Genomic DNA, 19,776 nt, shown 5'->3' with positions numbered 1-19,776 from the left:
GGGTCCTGCTGCCACTGGAGCTGTCACTCTGCCTTTCCCACAGGGAAACTCCTCTCTAAAATGCCACAGACAAGTGACAGGATAAGAGTCATAGTCAGACATAGGAAATTTCATGGCAGCTCACTAAATTCAGCTGACGAAGGTCATGTTTCTATACCAAGTTATCTTACTGGTTCACTTGAAAAACAAGCATTTTGCAACAGAAAAATAACTATCCACTGTAAAAAAGCTTCTTTAAAGGAAACTCATCTGGATAAGAAAAGTGACAAAATTATGCATTTTAAAAATCTGAATATATTTTAAACAAACCTTGGAACTAGGTTACCCAACATTCCAACATTATTTCTTTTTATTTTCCATTGCTTGATACCCTTTTTTTTCAGAGAGGCCTGGGGCAAACCAAAGCAATTTGCATGGAATGCCACACACTGTCTCACTGTCCAGCTACCAGATCTTGCCCTGACTGCCCAAGGTAACTGGTGGCACCAAGGAAAAGGCAGCTGCAGCCTAGGACTGGCTGCCTGCACGTTCTGCTGTGGGCTTTGGCACCAGGTGAGGGTGTCTGAGAAATAACTGATTTCAATTTTATTTTGTTTGTACTGCATCTTTCCTCAAGTCTCTGTGCTGTGGCAAGGCAGGGAAGGCATGCAGCCATCAAGCCTTCTCAGGGACATTCAGGACACAGGGAAAGGCACACACATCTGTAAAAACTTTATTTCAAAATCTTTTTATTCAACTGTTATTCAGCAATATACAATACAGTTTATAAACAAATGTCTTACCTTGTTTCCAATCTTCATTTAAAAATAAATATTATTGACAGTGAATATTAATTATGGTAAGATGTACCTTTTTAATGTCTCCAAAAGAAATAATTTAATTAAAAAAGAAAAAGGAAATCCAAAAAAACCTAAACACAATAATCTACTAAAAATATTTCCTTTCTTAGGAAGGGTTTGACCCAACATCTTTACATATTGTCATAAAGATAACTGCTCAACAGTTCGTGCAAAATGAAGAGTCAGAGGAAAGGTTTAGAAAAGAAAAAATATTACATTAAAATAGAGAAATCATAAGTGCCATGCACAGAGCAGGGCTTTACACCATAGAGTCTGGAAACTAGATGCATTATTCTATGTGGTTTACTTTCTTGTGGCATCCCCAAAAATATGTTTTTCCCCCCATGTAGAATTTATCATGCTTCTTTCAGTCTCTTTCTGTCCATCTCTAAAACGGTAGGGATTTCTTTGTCAGGGGTTCTGTTTGTTATTAAATAGGTTCCTTTCTGTTTGGCTGAGGAGGAGTGGAGGGAGCAGTCCGTCAGTGGTTTACTAATAAATGTACAAGCTTATGCAGTATTAACAGGGACATGTATAGGAGTGGGTCTGTAGCATAAATAGGTCCTGTACCTAGAAGAGAAAGAGACAAGGGAGAGAAGGAGATTTGATTTTTTATCTTTTCCAATATAGAAGATTAAATGCAAAAGAGAAATATAGGAAGATTCATTTTTATCACTTCAGTGCCAGGGGTCAGAAGCTTAATTTTAATAGTAAAACAGCATCCTCAAGCTATTCAACTCAAATAGCTTTTTCCTCCCCCTCCCAAATCTGACTCCACTGAGGTCATTTCATTATGTGTTACTAATGGTATGCCTAAACTTGGCTTCAGCCAAGTTACCAGCAATTGAGATTTCTATAAATACACCATAATCTGGTATATAGTTTCTTGAGAAATGACAGGTATCAACCACCCATTACTTTAAAGGGAAATGACAAATGCTGTGTCTGTACTTCTTGATTAACAGGACATGAACCCATTCCATTTGGAATGGGAACAGCAAGACCTTGACATCTTCTTTACCTTTTATGGGAAAGAGCAGAATTTTAAATTAAAAACGTGCTCAGGAGCTATAGAAAAACAGAGGTCAGGTGTGGAACACATCTGTTCCCGTCAGCCTGTCCCAAGGAGAGCGATGAGCTCACTCATGGGGCAGGACACACTGAGGCAACTGCTCCCAGCAGCCAGGGGCAGCCACTCCATGCTGCAGCCACCAAGGAGTGGCTGTCCCTGCCTCACACCCCTGCACACCAAGATACTCCCTCAGTTCTTCTATTTTCTAGCAACCTGTGCTGAAAAGGTACAAGAAGGTGTGCACACACTTGCTGTGAGCACCGTGGTGTGGGCCCTCTCTGGCATGGGAGGGCTGAGCCCTGGGGCTGAGGTCTCCTGGCCATGCTCAGCCAAGAGAGCAGGACATGAGGCTCTGCTGTCCCCTCTGAAATGGCCATTGCCGTGCTGCTGGCAAAGGCAAAGGCAAAGGCAAAGGCAAAGGGCAAAGGCAAAGGCAAAGCAGCCTCTTTCCCTGGAGCAGCACCATTCCCTGGAGCAGCACCATTCCCTGGAGCAGCCCCTTTCCCTGGAGCAGCCCCTGCAGGGCTGGACACAGGTGCCTGGCACTCCCTGAGCCCGGCTCAGCCCATGCAGACAATGCCAGGCTGGGCCACAGCAGCTGCCTGGGCCAAGTGTCCCTGGGGACACCTTCCTGAGCCACGAGAGGACCAGTGTGTGCAATTTCACCAGCACGGGATGGAGGTGGGACAAAAGCAGGAGGCAGTGGGAATTGCCCTGCAGCTGAAGGGCAGAGGGACACCTGGGGAGAGAGCTCCTCTCTGCTGAACACCCAACCTACAGGAGTGACCAGTGCCCAAAACACTGACTGCCACCCAGACTGTGAGAGACACTTTGCAAAGCATGAAAAATTTAAAAATAAGTTTTCTGTATCTCTGGAAAAGTAATCAGGGCGCTTCTGTTTACAAAACTCACTTCAGGCACCGTAATGTGAATACTTTAGTCTTGGTCTCTAGGACATGGGAGTGTGTCCCAGCTGTGGCAGGATCAAAGGAAATGCCTCAAACAGTGCCTGAGCAAAGCACTGCTCTTGGGCTCGCTGCTCCAGCTGCCTCGTAATCTATACACACCTCACCAGCAATGCTGGAGCACGATTACCCAGCATCAAAACCAGCGCACAGCAATGTGCTGTGCAATTGAGGAACTCAAGAAATGTCCCCACAGTGCTATCTCACAGACACCCAGACTGTGTGGTGATTATTTAGTTATTAAGGGTTTAATTAAATCCCTGCATGCCCAAACACGTGCTCAGGACTGCCTGCACAGCAAGGCATTAAGATGAACACGGGGTTTTTGTTTCGAAAGCTGAAAAATCATTAGCAAACACAATTAACTCCAGAAGCTAAAGGAGTTAGTTTGTGACTCATTGCAAAAAGCCACTAGAAGTGCGTGCAGGGCAGTCCTCTCTTCTGGGACGAGGCACAGCTGCAAGAAGCCAGCCCAGGACAGTCCCCAAGCGCTGTCCCCTGAGCCTGGGGACAGCAGGGGCAGCCTGGCCGCAGCTGACACTCCTGGCAGCTGCACACAGCTCAGTGCCAAATTCATGCCAATTCCACACCTGGCCAGCACTGCAGGGAAGAGCTGGCCTTGGATATTTATTATGATCAAACCTGAGCGTGCTGAGAAGGCATTCTTTCTCTGCTAGGGAAAGAACCCATTCTTCTCTTCTGAGAACCCATCCTTTCCCTGCTTTCAATGAACAGGGCTTGAGTTTGAGATGCTGCCAGTTGCTCAGACACCAAGATGTGCTTTTGTGAGGGGGAATTCCCCTGGAAACACAGAGAAACTCAACCTGGAGAAATGGGCTCTTGAAGCTCAAGTGTCCTCACAACTATGGTGCTGAAGGGCTGCCAGAAACACCAGCTTAGGATGGTTTCTGCTTTGAGGGGAAAGCAGTGTAAGTCACAAATCCTTGCAGCACCTGTGTGCTTGCCTGCCAAAATCATTCCTATGTTGGTTTTACCTTTATGTACTAGTTTTAGTTTAAATTTCAATGCAGAACTGTGAATTCAACAGTCCAAGTTTTGTCTTTTCCTTCTGTAAAAACTGCTGGTGTTTTTCACCTGTATTCTCCATCTTCTCTGACAGCAGAATGTGAGTTCAGACTCTGTTAACAGAGTCTCAGCAGTTAAATGAAACATTTAAAAAAACTATTTGAGAGTGATTATTCTTACTGAACACCACACACAAGCTTCATTTTTTCATACTGATTCAGTGCTGTTCTGCTCTAAGACTTCAGGCAGTACTGGACATACAGAACTTCACAATTCTCCTCCCTCTAAATATAAGCAGACCAGAAAAAGAATTTCAACAACCAACTGAACGTAGTGTCCTCAATTCTGCTGTTACTGCAGTAGTGGAAGTCTTGACTTTTAGTTAATAAATTGCTACATCTGTAGATGTAAACAGACCAAATGTGGGATTGAGCATGAGGCTCTGGACACATGATTGACCCAGGTATGAGAAGAGAGGGTTCTTATCCAGACACCCTAAATCAGGAGTACACAGTTACTTGCAAACTACAGACACTTGCAAGAAAACATTTCACTGATATTTTGAATATTCATTTAATGTTCTGTTATTGCAAGCTTATTTATCACTATACAGACTTACAACTTTGCTTTTAAAATATTTATATGCTCATGGCCAAAAGGGAAAGTCTACCACCATGCAGAACAAGAACAAAATGTTCTCTTTGTGTATGGTGAATTGCTCTCTGGCATCACTCATCCTTTTTTGCAGTTTATGACATAATAGTGTTTTACTGCAGTTTTCTATTTAATATTTTTTTTATGCCAGAATTAATCACAGTTTGACTTAAAGCAGTTCAATCAAAAACAAACATTAATTAACCAAGTGACTTGTGACACCCAGGAAAAATGGGATGATTCTTTTACAAGCTATATTTAACCAATGGTCAAAACCCACAGTTTCCTGCAGTCACCTATTTTTCTTACTAGAAAGAATCTGAAAAGTCCTTTGATGCCTCTTTCTGAGATGGTGGTAAAATGCAGTGGCCCATATAATAAAAAGCTGAAAGACATCAGTAGCCTATTTTCCTTGAAAGATGAGCTAACACCTAAAATCTGACTGCCTATTGATGATGGAGCTGGGGCCCTGCTTGGCAGTGTCACGAGACATTTCTCTGTAGTGCCTTTTATGCAGTGACCTGTTAGCCTTGGCCTATTTCCTTACAGAACGATGCCCAATTAAAGCACTCAAACCTGGCATCTCATTAAGAGGTGGCCATATAGATTGATCTGTTCTATCAGTCCAGAAAATTTAGACTGCACTTGATACATGTTCTTGTTCTGGTATCTATGGAAAAAAATGGAATTTTACATGGGTTGCTAGTCAAGGATCATTACAAACAATAACCTCCTAGATAAAACAGATTCTCACTCAGTGACATACATTTGGAGCATTTGCATTGAATTGAATTTCCCCAACTTCAGACCTAAGATCTTCTTAGAAGTTTTTAATTGGAGTTACTAAAGTCACAATACACTCACTGAACCAAAGAGATAATAAGCTACACCCCATTAGAACTATTCCACAGTTTGAGACAAGCTCTTATAAACTGTCTACGCCCTTCCACTCTTAAGTACTTCCAGCACAATCCACACATTGCCTTTTTGCTTTTTTTTTTATCTTTTCTTTTGTACTTAATGCCTTAAAATTCCCACTCCTCCCCAGCAGCTAATTCTCCAGGATGCTGTGCAAAGCCTGTGCTGATTTTGGCAGACCCTCCCAGCTCAACCCTAGAGCCCTGCATGGAACAGGAGGTGCTGTTGTTCAAAGCAGTACTGGTACAGCAGGAAAAAAACCCTGAACTGTGGTGTCCCCTTGCTCTGGCTTTTGGCTGGCTGTGGATCATCCTGCCCAGGCACAACCAGAGACAGCTACTCAGCTGCCTTTTGGTGGAGCTAATTTCAGCAGTGGTGAATTCCCACATATTTATGAGCACCTCCATGGGCTCTGCTTGCCACTGAACCTGCCTAGAAGGCATGATGACAAAATTAGTTTTCTATCCACTACAGTTTTTATTTATGATTCACTGAGTTTTGGAACAGCTTTCCATAACTCATCTCAAGAAAATGCCTCACAGAAGTCAGCATATGTTTTTATTTCTACACAACCATGCAGGTAAAAGCTTGTGATTCTGCTTTGTTCCTTCATCCATGACATCAAGGTTTTTAAGGTCAGGAGTAAATCTTCTCACACAGCCAGGTGAAACTACCAGCATTGCCCTCCCCACCCTTCGTGATAATGCCCACATTTCACTTCCTTATCCACAGCAGAGCCTCAAACTCTCCAGGAAGCTGAAAGCAAATTTATTGGCCAGAAGACACTGACCAGAGTTTTGTAAAACTCTGTCATCATTTTAGTTCTTCTCAGATACACCTGAATTTCATTGTTTCTCCACCTTCTCTCTCAAAATACCAACTGCAATATTGAGGCCTGTATTTAGAGGTGACTTGCCAAACCCCACATTACAAGAGTTACTGAAAGCCTCCTGCCCTGGTTTTGGAACCTCAACAGGTTTTAATATTTCAAATAAGATTCCATTTGCATTTGGAGTATTTAGCAGTCCTGAAAAGAGGACACTAAATTACAATAATTTACTTGCCCACATCTGTATGTGTGTATGTGCTGGGCTAAACCCACCTGAAAACAATGAGGTGAGGCACAATTTAAGGCTTGATATCTCTACAGAAGCTGCATACAGTGCAAACTTCCTGAATAGGTAGAAAAATATGTGTATTTGAGGAAAAAGCCAATTCCTTGTAGCAGCCTGGTCCTTAATTTTGACTGTTCTTGATGTAACCACTCCAAAAGTTCACCTAGGACAGAAGACTGGTGTTTTAGTGGTTTGGTATTTTAGACTTCAGTGTTTTAGCATGGTAGCAGTAAGGCTACAGATTAGAAAACAAATAAATTGGTTGGAAATGAGAGAGAGGTGTAGTCATGCAAGGAAATGATGCAGAAATAAAAGTTTGGTTCTGATAAGAAGCTAAGAGAAGAAAAATACTCCTTCTGCAGTATTGATTTTCTGAAGCACTGCAGTGCTCTGCTGGAAGTCAATGTGAGTGCCTGTGGGACAGGACAGACCCAGGCAGTGGTAGAGGAGTTGGGGATGTGCTTCTTAAGGCACCTGCAACTATTGAGGTGGATTTTGATCTCAACAGAGCTCATTTTAACTGAGACTCATTAAGGCCAAATTTTCCTTAAAATGCTAGTGCTGACAATCCCTGCCAAATATGCTCATGGCACACAGACCAGCCAAGTGCTCTGTGATCCTCTGCAGAGGCTCTTCCCTCTCCTGGATCATAAGGACATCATTAGACAGAAGGTACAGGATTAAATGGACAATTGGTCTGACCTGTTCCACAGCTGCTGCAGGTCTGCAAGGCACAACACTTTTGTATTAACAGAGGAGCTGTTGAACTGGTGGATTTGATGAATGCAGGGAAATGCATATCTGCTATGGAGCAAGAAATACTCCTATATTTATACACAAATACTTCTGGTGTTAGGTTCCCAGAGAAATATGCAGTTTCATTGCCAACAGACTGGCAAAAAACTACCACTAAAGTTACAAGAAATAGGGGTAACACAATATGGGAAATATTTTCCCTCAATATCCCCATTTCCCTTCTGTGGTAACCAAAAGTGTCCAGGACAATCAGCACTCTTACCAAAGCTTCCCTCTGCTTCTTCAAACACTGCATTTTCCAGTGAACCCCTCTGTGCTGGGGCAGGCAGTGCCCACAGACAGCCCAGCAGAGCAGCAGCTGAGCTGAGGGAGCCAGGCCCTTGGGGGCTGCTCTTGGGATCTCTTCTGCACTGGAGAGAACCAAACAAACCACCCAGCCACACCAATCTCCACTTGGGAGAAATCAGAGAGTAACTTCAAGACAACAGCAGGAGTAACTTATAACCAGCTCCAAAGGGAAACACTGCTCTAGATGGTGTCAGTGGAGAACAGAAATGCATCCTGCATGCTAAAATGAGTCATTCATTCTATAGAGATTGTACAGCTCAAATACTTTCTATTGGTTTGCATTTAAATAAGCCAGTAACATTCCTCTTTTAAGACCTGCAGCTGGTCTCTACTTTGTATTACCTCACATAAACAGATTTCTGCTTTGGTATTGGTGGGATGATCTCTCCTTGCCAAACATCTTATTAAGACACTTAAACCATGCAACTGTGAATCTGTTTTAATTTCCAGAATTTTCTGCAGTTCCATGATCTAAAATTAACTTTAAAAAACCAAGAACCATGAATTCATTCCTTGAAAGTTAAATAACGAGACAGACAGAACTCTTTGTAATGAAATTTGGTGGGAAACTAATTCTAAATTAAAATACAGAGAAAAATAAGTAACTGAATGAGTGGTAGTTCAGGTGATAAATAAGCAGCCAGTCCTACACTTCCTTCTTCTGTACTATAATGTGAGCAATTCCAGAGCATATCCATACACATAAGTAGCAAAAGCAGAACTCAAACTGCCCAGAGCATGAGATGATGAAAAATACTGGGAGCTGGTTTCAGCTGCTGAGCTTTGAAGCAAGTTTGTGACATATTCTCAGGGTTTTCACTATAAGTAGGAGGACTAAAAAGTCATATTGCAGAAAAGCAGGCAAGCTAGATATGGTCTAGCTTGTCCTATGGACACAGTTCCATAGGAACTTTATGAAGAGACTGACAATGAGTCCCACTGAGCTGAACCACAGATTTCACATTCTGTAATTGATACAAGTTGTAAATATTTGCAACCCAGAAATAAAGATGATGACCCTGTGGTTCTCACTTCACTGTCTTTAGAGTATTTTTTACTTGATCAGGATTAGGAACAAGCTGCCAGTGTAGCTGTAATTATCACTCCAATCAGAATTACTAAACTTAAACAGATGCAGATTAAGGACTTTTTTTTTTTTTTTTGAAAAATAAACCTATCCTGTCCATACTCAAAAAACCAGAGCGAAGTGTATTAGCAGAATGCCTGATGACACACAAGAAATGACTGTACTGAGAGCATGTGCCTGGAAAAAAAGCAGAGCCTGTGATTTCCATAAAGAAGGGATCACCTTTTTGGTGTAGACAAACAGAACATTTTGGGACTGACCCACAGATACAGAGACCCTCCAAATATTTCCAATTACTAATATTTGCTAGATGTTAGTTAACTAAAGACCCTGCTGTGCCCTAGGTGTAAGGGAGGCCAGGCTTTGCAGAATGAAGCAGCAAGGGGTTATTTGACAAAACTGTGGGATATTCTTCAGTACCCTCTGTACATGTGAAATCTCCAGCTCCTCAGCATGAGAGGGATTCAGATTAGCAGGCCAATTTTAAGAATCATAAAGCAGTAAACTCTTTCTAATTATATCAGTTTGATGAATTTCACCCATAGAATCACAGAATTGGTGAGGTTGGAAAAGAGCTGTAAGATCACCAAGCCCAGCCATGAGTTCAGCACCACCATGCTGTGTACCACTGACCCATGTCCTCAGGAGATTGCCATTCTCCTGAACACCTCCACAGCACGGTCACAAAACAACAGGTGTGGAAGACAATGTCCATGGGAGACCTCCCTGTGCTCTGCCTGCTCTGCAGGTCAGACAATGTCCATGGGAGACCTCCCTGTGCTCTGCCTGCTCTGCAAGTCAGAGCCTCCCCCTGCTCACACAGGGATGCCCTGCTCCTGATGCCTCAGGTCTTAGCTTTTATATTTTTCAGATTCTGTGCTGCTTTAGTGTGTGGGTCTGGGCTTCATATTAGGGGATGGTGAGCTCTCTGCACAGAGCAGGGAGACAAAACAATTCCCTCTCTAGATGGGGACCAAGGGCAGCTGATCCAGCTCTCAAGCCCAAGAGTATAAACAATGGTAGACCAAAGAGAGAAAACAAGAAGGATTGGACTTCATAAACTAAACTGTAATTGGACAGTTAGCTCCATACACTAATGGATCAGAACTTATGAAAGTGAGAGGCCCCGTGACCGCTCGTCCATTTTTGTGGCCATTTTGGGTTGTGCTGCACAAGTAGATCTGTTGAGACCTCTTAATAAAGACCTGCTCTATTCTTCAGCTCTGTCCAGGCTCTGCTCTAGGTCAGCCTTCACAAGGCATCCCTCCCAGCCAGGGCAGGGGGAGAGCAGCTGTTGAGGGGAGTGCTTGGGCTCCTTTGCTCTGTGAGCACTGCTCCCTCCTCCAGCCCAGCCCAAGCTCGTGCTGGCTCACACAGACCCCTCTGCTGAGCACGGCTGCTGCTCTTCCAAACTGCTCTTCTTTCCAGCTAATAAAATTGCCTCCCAGCTGATAACAGCCTAGCAATATAAAGTGCTTGGTTGTTAGCCGCTGTTGTGACAAATAATACCATTCTGCTGACAACCCCATTTTTTCCAATACAAACCTACTTGAACTGTTTATTATTGACATATGGGACTGCTCTACCATTATCTAATTTTAAAAAACACATAGTAAACAGCAATAGTGAGCCTGACAGCATTCTTACTGCTTTAGCAAAGCTAAATCAAAATCCAAAGCAACCTCCTTTTATTGCCAGCACAGTCCTGTCAGGCTCTCTTAAGTAAAAAAGAAACACCTACACAGGACTACTGTAAGATTCATTTCCTGGCAGAGGCTAGTTTGTGTTTGCTTCCCAACTACAGCCCACACTGCTAAAAGCCGTCTCAAAACCAGCACCAGTAAGGCTGTCTGGGCATTTCCTTGTGCCACCACTGCTAAGTTTTCAACTCTTAGGGACCTATATAAATCGACAGCACAGTTCAAGCATTAGTTTATACACCAGTAAAGCTGCACCAGTAATAGCAGAGGTGGGGAGTGAGTAACGATTACTGCTTCTCATAAAAGATACAAAGTTAGCTGGTGCTGCAAACTAAGATTCCGTTTTGCAAAACATCTACTGAAATAATATCTAAAGAACTAGCACTACATATGTATATTCCTGCCCCAAATGCTGTTTGCTCATACAAAAACACATGTGGGTGCACTGAGCCTTTCTTCATATAAATTTTTAATTCTCACTCACTAATGAATCAATCTTATATAGAAATCTAGACCAGTGTTAGAGACAGCTTCAATATTTACTGTAAAGACCTGTAACACCCCCTTCATTGTGTTTAGTAATATTTTTAGAAGATTTTTTTCATCTATAACTTAAAGATTTCAAAGAAATTCAAATAATATTAGGATTTCTTCAAGGGCACTGAACAGGCTGGAGTGGAATAGGTTAGTACAGTTTTGTCTGTCCTCTGGGGAACAAGCAAGAACCGCTGAAAGGAGGTTACTCAAATAAATTGCATTTCCACAGTACAAAAACACCCAGGCACAGCTTGTTTCTGCCCTAGATAATGAGGTGACACAGTACAGCAGTTAGTGCTTTTGTCCAGTTCGAGAATTAATCCACATTACACAGACACAAAAGAAGATATTTGACCTCACTTGTCCCCAAAGCAGTCTAATTTGCCTAGATATTAAAGTGCTAGTGATGTGTATTTAATGAGAATTCTTTTTGCATGTTTATTATCCAGTGACATTTAGGAGGTCAGCCTGATAATTCAGTTATGGCCTCTGTCTTGCTACTTTATTTAATGTAAAGGAAAATGTGACGCGACCCAGGTTGCATTTAACTACAAGTAACATCAGAATTGAGCTCATACCTGGTCTCATAAAAAGCACAGGGGAAGTGGAGTAGACCAAGACATTACTGAGTGGGAAAGGCAGGGAGCCTGAGCTGAACAGCCTCACAGACTTTCCTCTCTTGCTATTTCATGTAATGTTCATCTATCAAACATAAACGAGCTCCACAGGCTGTGGCTCAAACTAGCAGAGAGTCATTAAAGCTCTGACAAAGCCAGGAGAGCCCTGAACTCAAACCCTTAGCCCAAAGTTAGTCCAAACCCAGGCACAGAGTGCCCTAACCAGCCACAGCTCTGCACACAATAAAACCCTGTGCTCTTCCTCTGTGTCTCAGAGCTGCAGGACAGGTCTCTTGCCTGCCAGTGCAGCAGAGATCTGAGTCTCCAGTGCCTCCTGCCTCCAGGTGGGCTGGCTGTGCTCGCCCTGCTCTGCTGAGCACCACGGGCACAGGGGCTGCAGGGCTGGGACCTGCTGCTGCTGCTGCTTGATCTTGGCCAAGCAGCCCAGCAGAGAGCTCCTCCTGCCTCAGACATAAAAGGCTCTGAGGAGGGGAGGGACAGGCATGGAGTGAAGATTTATGCTCTTCCTTGCCATGACCACTTCATCTGTGCATAACGCATGAGCCTGTGTTCCTCCTAGAGATTCTTGTTTCACACTCCCATCTTTGTTTATTTTATTTAAAGCTTTCACTCCTGAGCTTTCAGGCTGGAGATCAAACAAATAAAAGGGAATTTGGAAGCTGCAATGTCTGATCTACATTCTGCTCAGAAGTTAAACTAAAAATTGCCCCCAAGCCAATACACAGGCACTCATTTTGGAGACCATTTGGGAGGATATAATACAGTCAATTTCCCTCCCAGGAGGTCAGGATGAAGATCCTTGTTTATTACTGCACCATCAGATGACAAAGTTAGTCTCACGACTAAGGCACTGGACTTAAATTTAGAAGATCTGAAATTAAGTTTTCATATTTAATTTCACAGCTGTCACACGACTCAACAAAGTCAGTTACTGTTCTTGTGTCATTTATCTGTCTCAAACTCTTGGAGTACAGACTTCCTGAGACAGAGATACTGTTTCACTCAGTGATGCTCCTGCATGCCCCCTACTCTACCCAGTAAAATCCAGGAGCATTCCAAACAGTAACAACTGTGTAAACTTTCCCTTGCTCACCCCCTTTTTTCTCCTACAGTGTAAGATTCCATTTGTGTACAAGCATTTAAACTAAAAGCTCAATATCATTTCATTTAGAACCACAGGGATGACTGCTTCTCTGATAGTGTTAAAAATGTTCTTTACCAGCAGATCTTTGTCTCCTCACAGCCCAAATCCCATTTTGAGGCTTCCTTGAGACCACGGCACCAAGTTTTTATATGGTTGTTTAAACATCACAGACAAAATTCTGTTTAAATAGCTAATATTCATGGCATAGTGGTCACTTTTTCAGTTATACTGGATCTATTGCCTTAGATACCATAATGCTGGCACAGACTTCAGGCAAATACCATTTCTGATGATGTTCAAAACAATGGACTTTCTATTTATACCCAGTTTGTCAGATGAGACTCTCTGCTCTTTAAATAATCTCAGTAACAGACACATTTATCCTAATAAATTCATTTTTCAGTTCACTTAGGAGATGTAAAGAATCACACTTCTCCATGGTGCATGGCTGGGGCAGCAGCTGAAGTCAACAAGAGCCCTGCAGGCACATCCCAGTGTAGCATTTGATCTATAATCATGTTTAATGGCATCCAAGTGCATAGAGGCCCTCTCTTACCCCACTGAAAGTACTGGGAAGATTTCTATTGCAAGGAAAATAGGATTAGAGGCCAATTCATGCAGGACACTGTAGCTAGAGCCATGCCATCAGCTCTCAGGCAGAGCTCTCCACTGTCTTAAACGAGGATGTTTCTTAATCACTGAGAGGAAATCCATTGTTCAACCACATTTCTGCTTTTATACAGAGGAAATACCCCTGTGTACAAGGAAATGCTGAATACTGTAAATGTATTAGACTATTCAATTATTACACACAGATTTGGTGCAAGCACTTATCTGTATGTGTTATGGAGCTCAAAATAGGATAATGAGGCATGTGTGTTACAGTGCTCTGCAGATATAACTCACACAGCAACACAAGGTTAGGTCCTGCAGTCTGAACACCAGGTGAACAAAGGTTTAGTTGGATTTGTTGGCCCTCCTGGGTGGAAAACCAGTTACAACATTGCCTTGGGGGGGTGGACTCAAAACAGGGCTTCTAGTTCTGTTCTCAGAAGTAAATAAAAGGAAAAATAACCCATTTTCTATAAAGCAACTGCAGAACAATAATTACTGCACCTAGCTGTAGCTCTAAAGAACACCACTTTATGGGAAACTCAGATCTAAGATGTCATTTTCTTTTAGGACATTTTGAAGAAAGTTTAGTGCTTATCCAACCCGAGTGGCAGCACTGGAGACCCCAGTCTTCCCTTTCCTCCTGCAAGGCCTCATCACACTGACTGCCATGTTAATATTTTATCCAGGTCTCTATGCAACATTCATGTCTAGGGAAGACTTCTTGCCTCTACTGAGGCTGTCTCTCTGCTCCAGACCAAATCCCTGGCCCAGACAGTCCTTCTACCCAGGAGATGGGGACTGGAACAGCAGCAATCTGCTTCACAGAAGCAACCAAAGAGACATCTTGTGGTAACAAGACTCAGGCAATTCTGGTACAGAAAGCACCTGAATCAGGAATTTTTGAGGAACTTTCAAGTCCTTCAGCTACAAATTTCCAAAGACTGATGTTCTATTGATTCATAATTACAGGCAGGTCCAAACTACCACAGGTACAGAAGTGACAACAAACCAGGGAGAAGCCTGTTATCCTGTTATTTCTACAAGAGGACCATACCAAATACACGATGAATTACCTCCCTCTTATGGGGACAAAAGCAGGTGCTGGTTTACACCTTATTGAGTCAGTACAGGAACAGGAACAGGAACAGTCTGACTTGGCTTTCTCCAGTGCTGGAGCTGCCACGGAGTGGCACTGTTCACAGAGACCTGTGTGCCCAGCAGGGAGCTCACAGCACCAGATTTGTGCTTAGCCAGTTTTGCAGCCTTCAGCATCAGTCTCCACCTGGAGACCCCCACTAGATGTTTTTCTGTATTCTGCTACCTTTCTCACTGATTTAAATCGTTCCATTACCTCCACTGCTGGCCACAACACTACCAGTTTATTTTCAGATTTTAATGCAGCCTAGAAATGATGCAGAAGTGCCATATCCCAAACCACAGACATGTAAAAAATCAGGACAGACAGCAGTTTAGCTGATCTGGGCAGGAGGTCTTGCCCTCACAGGCATATGTGACATGCTGTCTTGGCAGCACACGCTCACATCCATCTGTTGACGTGGAACTGAGCCCGCTGCACTTCCACCCTCCTGGTTTCAGTTCATATGCACCACATAAGCTCTGGGTTCAGCAGGCAGGGTGCACAGTGCTGCAAGTCCTAAAGCTAACCTCTACTGTCAGCATGGAAAACACTGCAAGAATTTTCACAGTCACAGAGTGGAGAGGAAACATGAGAACAAGCCCCAGCCCTGGGGTCCCAGGAGAAAAGCAGATATTTCCAAGCAAAAAATGACAGATCATGAGCCTCTGGTTTAATTTCTTGGGGTCAGTGGATTCAGCAAAAGCACTTCTTTAAATGAACTTAAATAAAAGAACTTCTTTAAATATCCACAAGCACATGTAGTTAGATCTCAGGAACTGTCACCTTATCTACCACTAGACAGCAATGAACAACCAGCTCAGTCTTGGGAATGATAAGGAGTAAAATCTAACTTTCACATGTATTTCTACAGAAAAAAGAAACTAAATTATTCAGAAAGCAGGAAAAGGTAGTAGCCAGATAAAACACAGCACCTGTAAAGCACCAGCAGGTCACAGTGACCCATATAGGAATGATTTCCATTACTGGGAGCCAACTGCAACTGCCTGCCCAGGAAGTGTGAAGAGGTATCAGGAAGAAGTGTGAACTTCCCTGCGTGAAGATTATGAATCTGCGTCAGAAGAGACTCAGCAGAGAGGGGAGCTCAGGGCCTTCCCTGCACAGTTAGTGGCATAAAACTGTTTTCCTTTTCCACAGATATCTTGGCAGGGACATTTGTTCAACATTAGCTAAGTGACAGTGGCTGAGAGAAGAGCTGAAGCCCAGCCAGAGCAGCACCACACCTCTGAAGCTTGAAACACTTTTGCAATGCAGATTTAAGACAATGTTCTTCGTCCCAGACTTGCCTGTCATTGGATAAATAAAGGTTTATAACTGCCTTCTCTGGCAAACCACAGTATGGTAATGTGGCATTAATAACTTAATACAGTATTAACTGATAGACAATCAGTATTAGCATGATGTTTACATTTGGAAAACGTTATAGAGCACTGTATCTCCAATTCTTATCCTGCCATTAATTCAGATGTGGAGCTCATTACACAGCAATTGACATTTCCCATCTGAATCTGCATCCTGCTCTGCACAGGCCTCGCATCTGCTAGGGACAACCAGCCCTGTAAGCCACTCACTGATCTAAATTCTCTGCAAATCTAAATTCTCTGCAGAACATCCATGCTATTTCGCTCACTTGAGGCTGCAGCTACTGTTTCAGACGCTGCAAGGGGGTTCTGACCGTGGGGCATAACAAAGGGATGCCGGTCCCAGCCTTGTACTCGGACCCATCTCCCCATCCCTGTGCCTGTGTTCACTCCCGTCCAGGGACAAGGCACAGTCCCGGCCTTTGGGACACCCTGAGCGCACTTTGCCAACAGCCTCGGGTGCAATTACTCAATTTCAGCGTCGCAGCGAGAGCGCCCCGCGGCGGCGGGGTCTCAGTGCCCGGCCCGCAAGCGATGGCAGCGCCGGGGCTCCGTGCGGTGCGGAACGGGGTCCCTCCCGCGCCCGCCCTACCTGACCCGTGCTGCTGGCGGAGGATGGCGGCCTGCCCGGGCGGCGGCGAGGCCGAGGAGGCTGCGGCGGCGGCCGTCGAGGCGGTGGCGGTGGCGGTGGCGGCGGTGCCGCCCGGGGCGGGGGCCGGCGGCGGCGGCGGGCGCTTGGCGGGGCCGGGCGGGGCCGTGGGGCGGGCGGCGGGGCCGTGGCGGCGCGGGGCCGCCCCGCTCTGGATGTGCGACACCGCCTCGGCCGCCTGCACGTCGGGAGGGGCGAAGCGGGACAGGACGCGCAGCAGCGCCTGAGCCTTGTGCTCCTGCGTCTCGTCGTCGCTGTAGTCCGACACGCGGCACTGGTAGACGCCCTCGTCCTGCCGCCGCACGCCCGACAGGCGCAGCCGGTGCGAGATGTCGTTGCCCTGGACGCGGACCGTCTGCAAGAGAGCGCACGGCCGGCACGGCCTCAGCGGGCTGGCCCAGCGCCGGGCCCTCTGCTGCCGGAGCTCGGAGCCGGGCTGGTCCCCCCGGAGCAGCGGACAGAGCCCAGAGCCCCGCTGCTGAAGCCACACCTCGCGGGGGCTATCCACAACCAGCCCTGTCCCCATCGTTCCCACGCCACCCCTAAGCTGTCACCCACAGCGCTCTGCCGCCAGCCCCCGCGGGGGTTCTCTCGCCCGCCCAGCGCCCCGAAGCCCCCCGGTGAAAGCGCAGCCCCGGGGGTCGCGCCCCGCCCGCTGCAGCGAGCCAAGCCCGGCCGGTGGCAGGGTCCCCTCTCCGGCTCCGAGGAGCTGCCCCGAGTGCTCAGCACCGCGGAGAGGGGCAGCGGCACCCGGGCCGCATCACAGGAAAAGGGGCGGGTTTCCTGCGGGACAGCCAGGGAAGGGGTCGCCTCAGGCGACTGGGGGTTGCAGAAGGCTGGGGAAAAAAGGAAGATTCTCTTCTGATTTGGCCCACAGTCCTTTTCCAACGCGGCTAAGAAAGGGCTGTGAGGCAAGTGTCACCTCCTCTGGATTTGCAAGGAGTGAGACGTGACTGCAAAACCAGCAACAGATGGTAACAACGTCTTGAGCCGCGGCACACTGAGGAGGGGAAACGTGCCACACTCCCGCCGTGCTGCAGGAGCGCGGCTGCCAGTGAGACCAGCTGCATTCGTGTGTCAGGAAATGAGGGGGGCATGCAGTAAATCCCACGTGCGTGGGAGGAGGGGTGTGCACCCATTCCGAGCTGCACTTACGCTGATTTTGGTTGCATCCTTATTTGCTACCTAAAAGAACAGAAAAAAAGGGCAATTAGACTCAGCGCTGCCAGTGCATCATCGGGATGCTCATATTCCCACCCCGGTGGAAGGACAGGACATGGATAGATATAAACTTTCTTAGCTTGCCATTCACACAGCCTGCGTGGCTCAGGGCAGTTCCCCAGGTGATGGGGAAGGCAGCAAACCAGTGCTCAGCTGGGAGGACTGTTTGGGTAAAGTTCCCATGCTGCCCCACAGAAGCACTGCCTTCCCCAAGGGTGCGAACAGCAGCCAAAGAAATGCTTGTTGCATGCTCTGCTGCTCACAGTCACTGACAAACACTGGGGAAGATGCTTCACCAACAGCACAGCAGGGAAGGGCTTGGGCAAACTGGATGCTGCATGGCTCAGGGCAGAGCTTCAGTCTTGAAACACCCTGGGAGCAGGTATCACGCAGCACATTTCATATTTAGTTATGTTTTTGTCTCCAGCCAACCACGGTAAACCTAAGTGATGCCTCAGACCTCACTGATACGCCTCTCAGGGAGATGGTCATCATTCTCCAGGCTTGCTCTGTCATCATTTATTGTAAAAGCAGCTCACAGTTTTTATATAAGGTTAAAGAAGACATTTAAATCCAAGCGATTTATTTCCCAGTCTGACAACTGACTTACACTTTCCCCAGCTAGGCGGCATCGCATTAGCTCAGTGTCTATATGCTTTGCATCTCTATTTGAGCTCTGCAGGAAAACAAGCGTGCCACAGAGCGGGGAGCTGGCACATGCACAGAGGCTGCCACGGGCCACCCTGCTGGCACAGAGGACAGGGGCTGGGGAGGATGACATGCCCTGCACAGTAGGGCAACACAGCCTCCAAGTCCTGCTTTAGCCCACTCCTTGTACAGCCCCATTTGGCACCTGCTAGTTGTCTTTGCTCTGGTGAGGAGGGGTGTACAATGAACTGGCTTATGCTGGGGAAATGCAGCTGAAAAATTTAGACTAAAGCCTGCCCTCAGACCAAACGGCTTCCGAGGGGGAGGGCAAATGGCACACGGGATTTAACTCTGCTTCATGCATTTTAATTGCTACATCTGACTGAAAACATCTTGCTGAGCTTCAGATATGGACACAAGTGTGGCTGTGGACAAGTAACTGTGCCTTTGTAGGTGCAGACTGGTACCACGTTAATGTACCAACAGAGAGGTGTATCCCTCGTGCCTTTCTCTGCACTATCAGTGAGCAGAGGCTCTCCCACCTTTTATAGTGATATAGTCTCCCACCTTCCTAGCTCAGTCCACAGAAGCACTGGTTTTGGCTTGTCCACACTTCATACGACAGCTTTTCTTGGGACCTCATTGCTGATTTTGCAGTGGAACATTTATCATTTTCTCTTTACAGTCCTTAAAGCACTGATGTTTTTCCCTGACATGAAGTCCCTCATGGTGCATGCCCTGTACTCCTGCATTCCTCAGAGGGCCTGGGCACACTGATGCTTCCTACTGGTGGCTGGTACTGGGCAGAGGAAGCACTCTGGGAATGCTGAGTTTATTCTGATCACTGCCTAAGCATGTTGCGTTTGATGAAGAGATACATCTCCATAGCAATGTATTACCTTGCTCCTGCTGCCGGGGACACTGATGGCTAATTCGTGTGCAAGTTCTCTGGCTGGTTCTTTAAGGTACCACCACTGGATTTCCAAGGAGTAAGAGGTGGATCCGCTGGCTCGGAAAGCACAAGGCATCTCAATATCATCTCCCTCCCTAACAGTCACATCTTTGGGAACTTCAGTAAAGGTAGCTGGGAGGGGAAGATAGAGTTACAAGGGCTGGTTAACGAGAGAGATTAAAAGGCAAGATCAGTCCTTTTCAGTCTAACGTGAGCTGCTTCAGCTCAATAGCTAAGCGCTGACCGCGGCACGGGTTTCCTGGAGCCCAGGGACCACAGGGTAAGCAGAGCATCCCGGACTGCGCACCCGGGGCAGGGCCGAGCCGGCCCCCGTCACTCTGCACCCGCGGCTTCAGTGGGAAGTTTGAAGAGGAT

General features: G+C 45.9%; 1 protein-coding gene across 1 annotated transcript; it reads right to left on the bottom strand.

The window, feature by feature from the left end:
• Positions 1-1,282: 1,282 nt before the first annotated feature.
• On the bottom strand, positions 1,283-19,492 carry VSTM2B (V-set and transmembrane domain containing 2B). Its single transcript, XM_084215288.1, has 4 exons — positions 19,349-19,492; positions 17,736-17,765; positions 16,524-16,935; positions 1,283-1,409 (listed from the first exon to the last, which is right to left on the bottom strand). Exons 1-4 carry the CDS (start codon positions 19,475-19,477, stop codon positions 1,321-1,323), a joined length of 660 nt encoding a protein of 219 aa, XP_084071414.1. The 5' UTR covers positions 19,478-19,492; the 3' UTR covers positions 1,283-1,320.
• Positions 19,493-19,776: the final 284 nt, after the last annotated feature.

This window comes from Fringilla coelebs, assembly GCF_963513975.1.
Source record: "Fringilla coelebs genome assembly, chromosome: 14".
NCBI lineage: Eukaryota > Metazoa > Chordata > Aves > Passeriformes > Fringillidae > Fringilla > Fringilla coelebs.
This window is presented reverse-complemented; position numbering and strand designations above follow the sequence as displayed.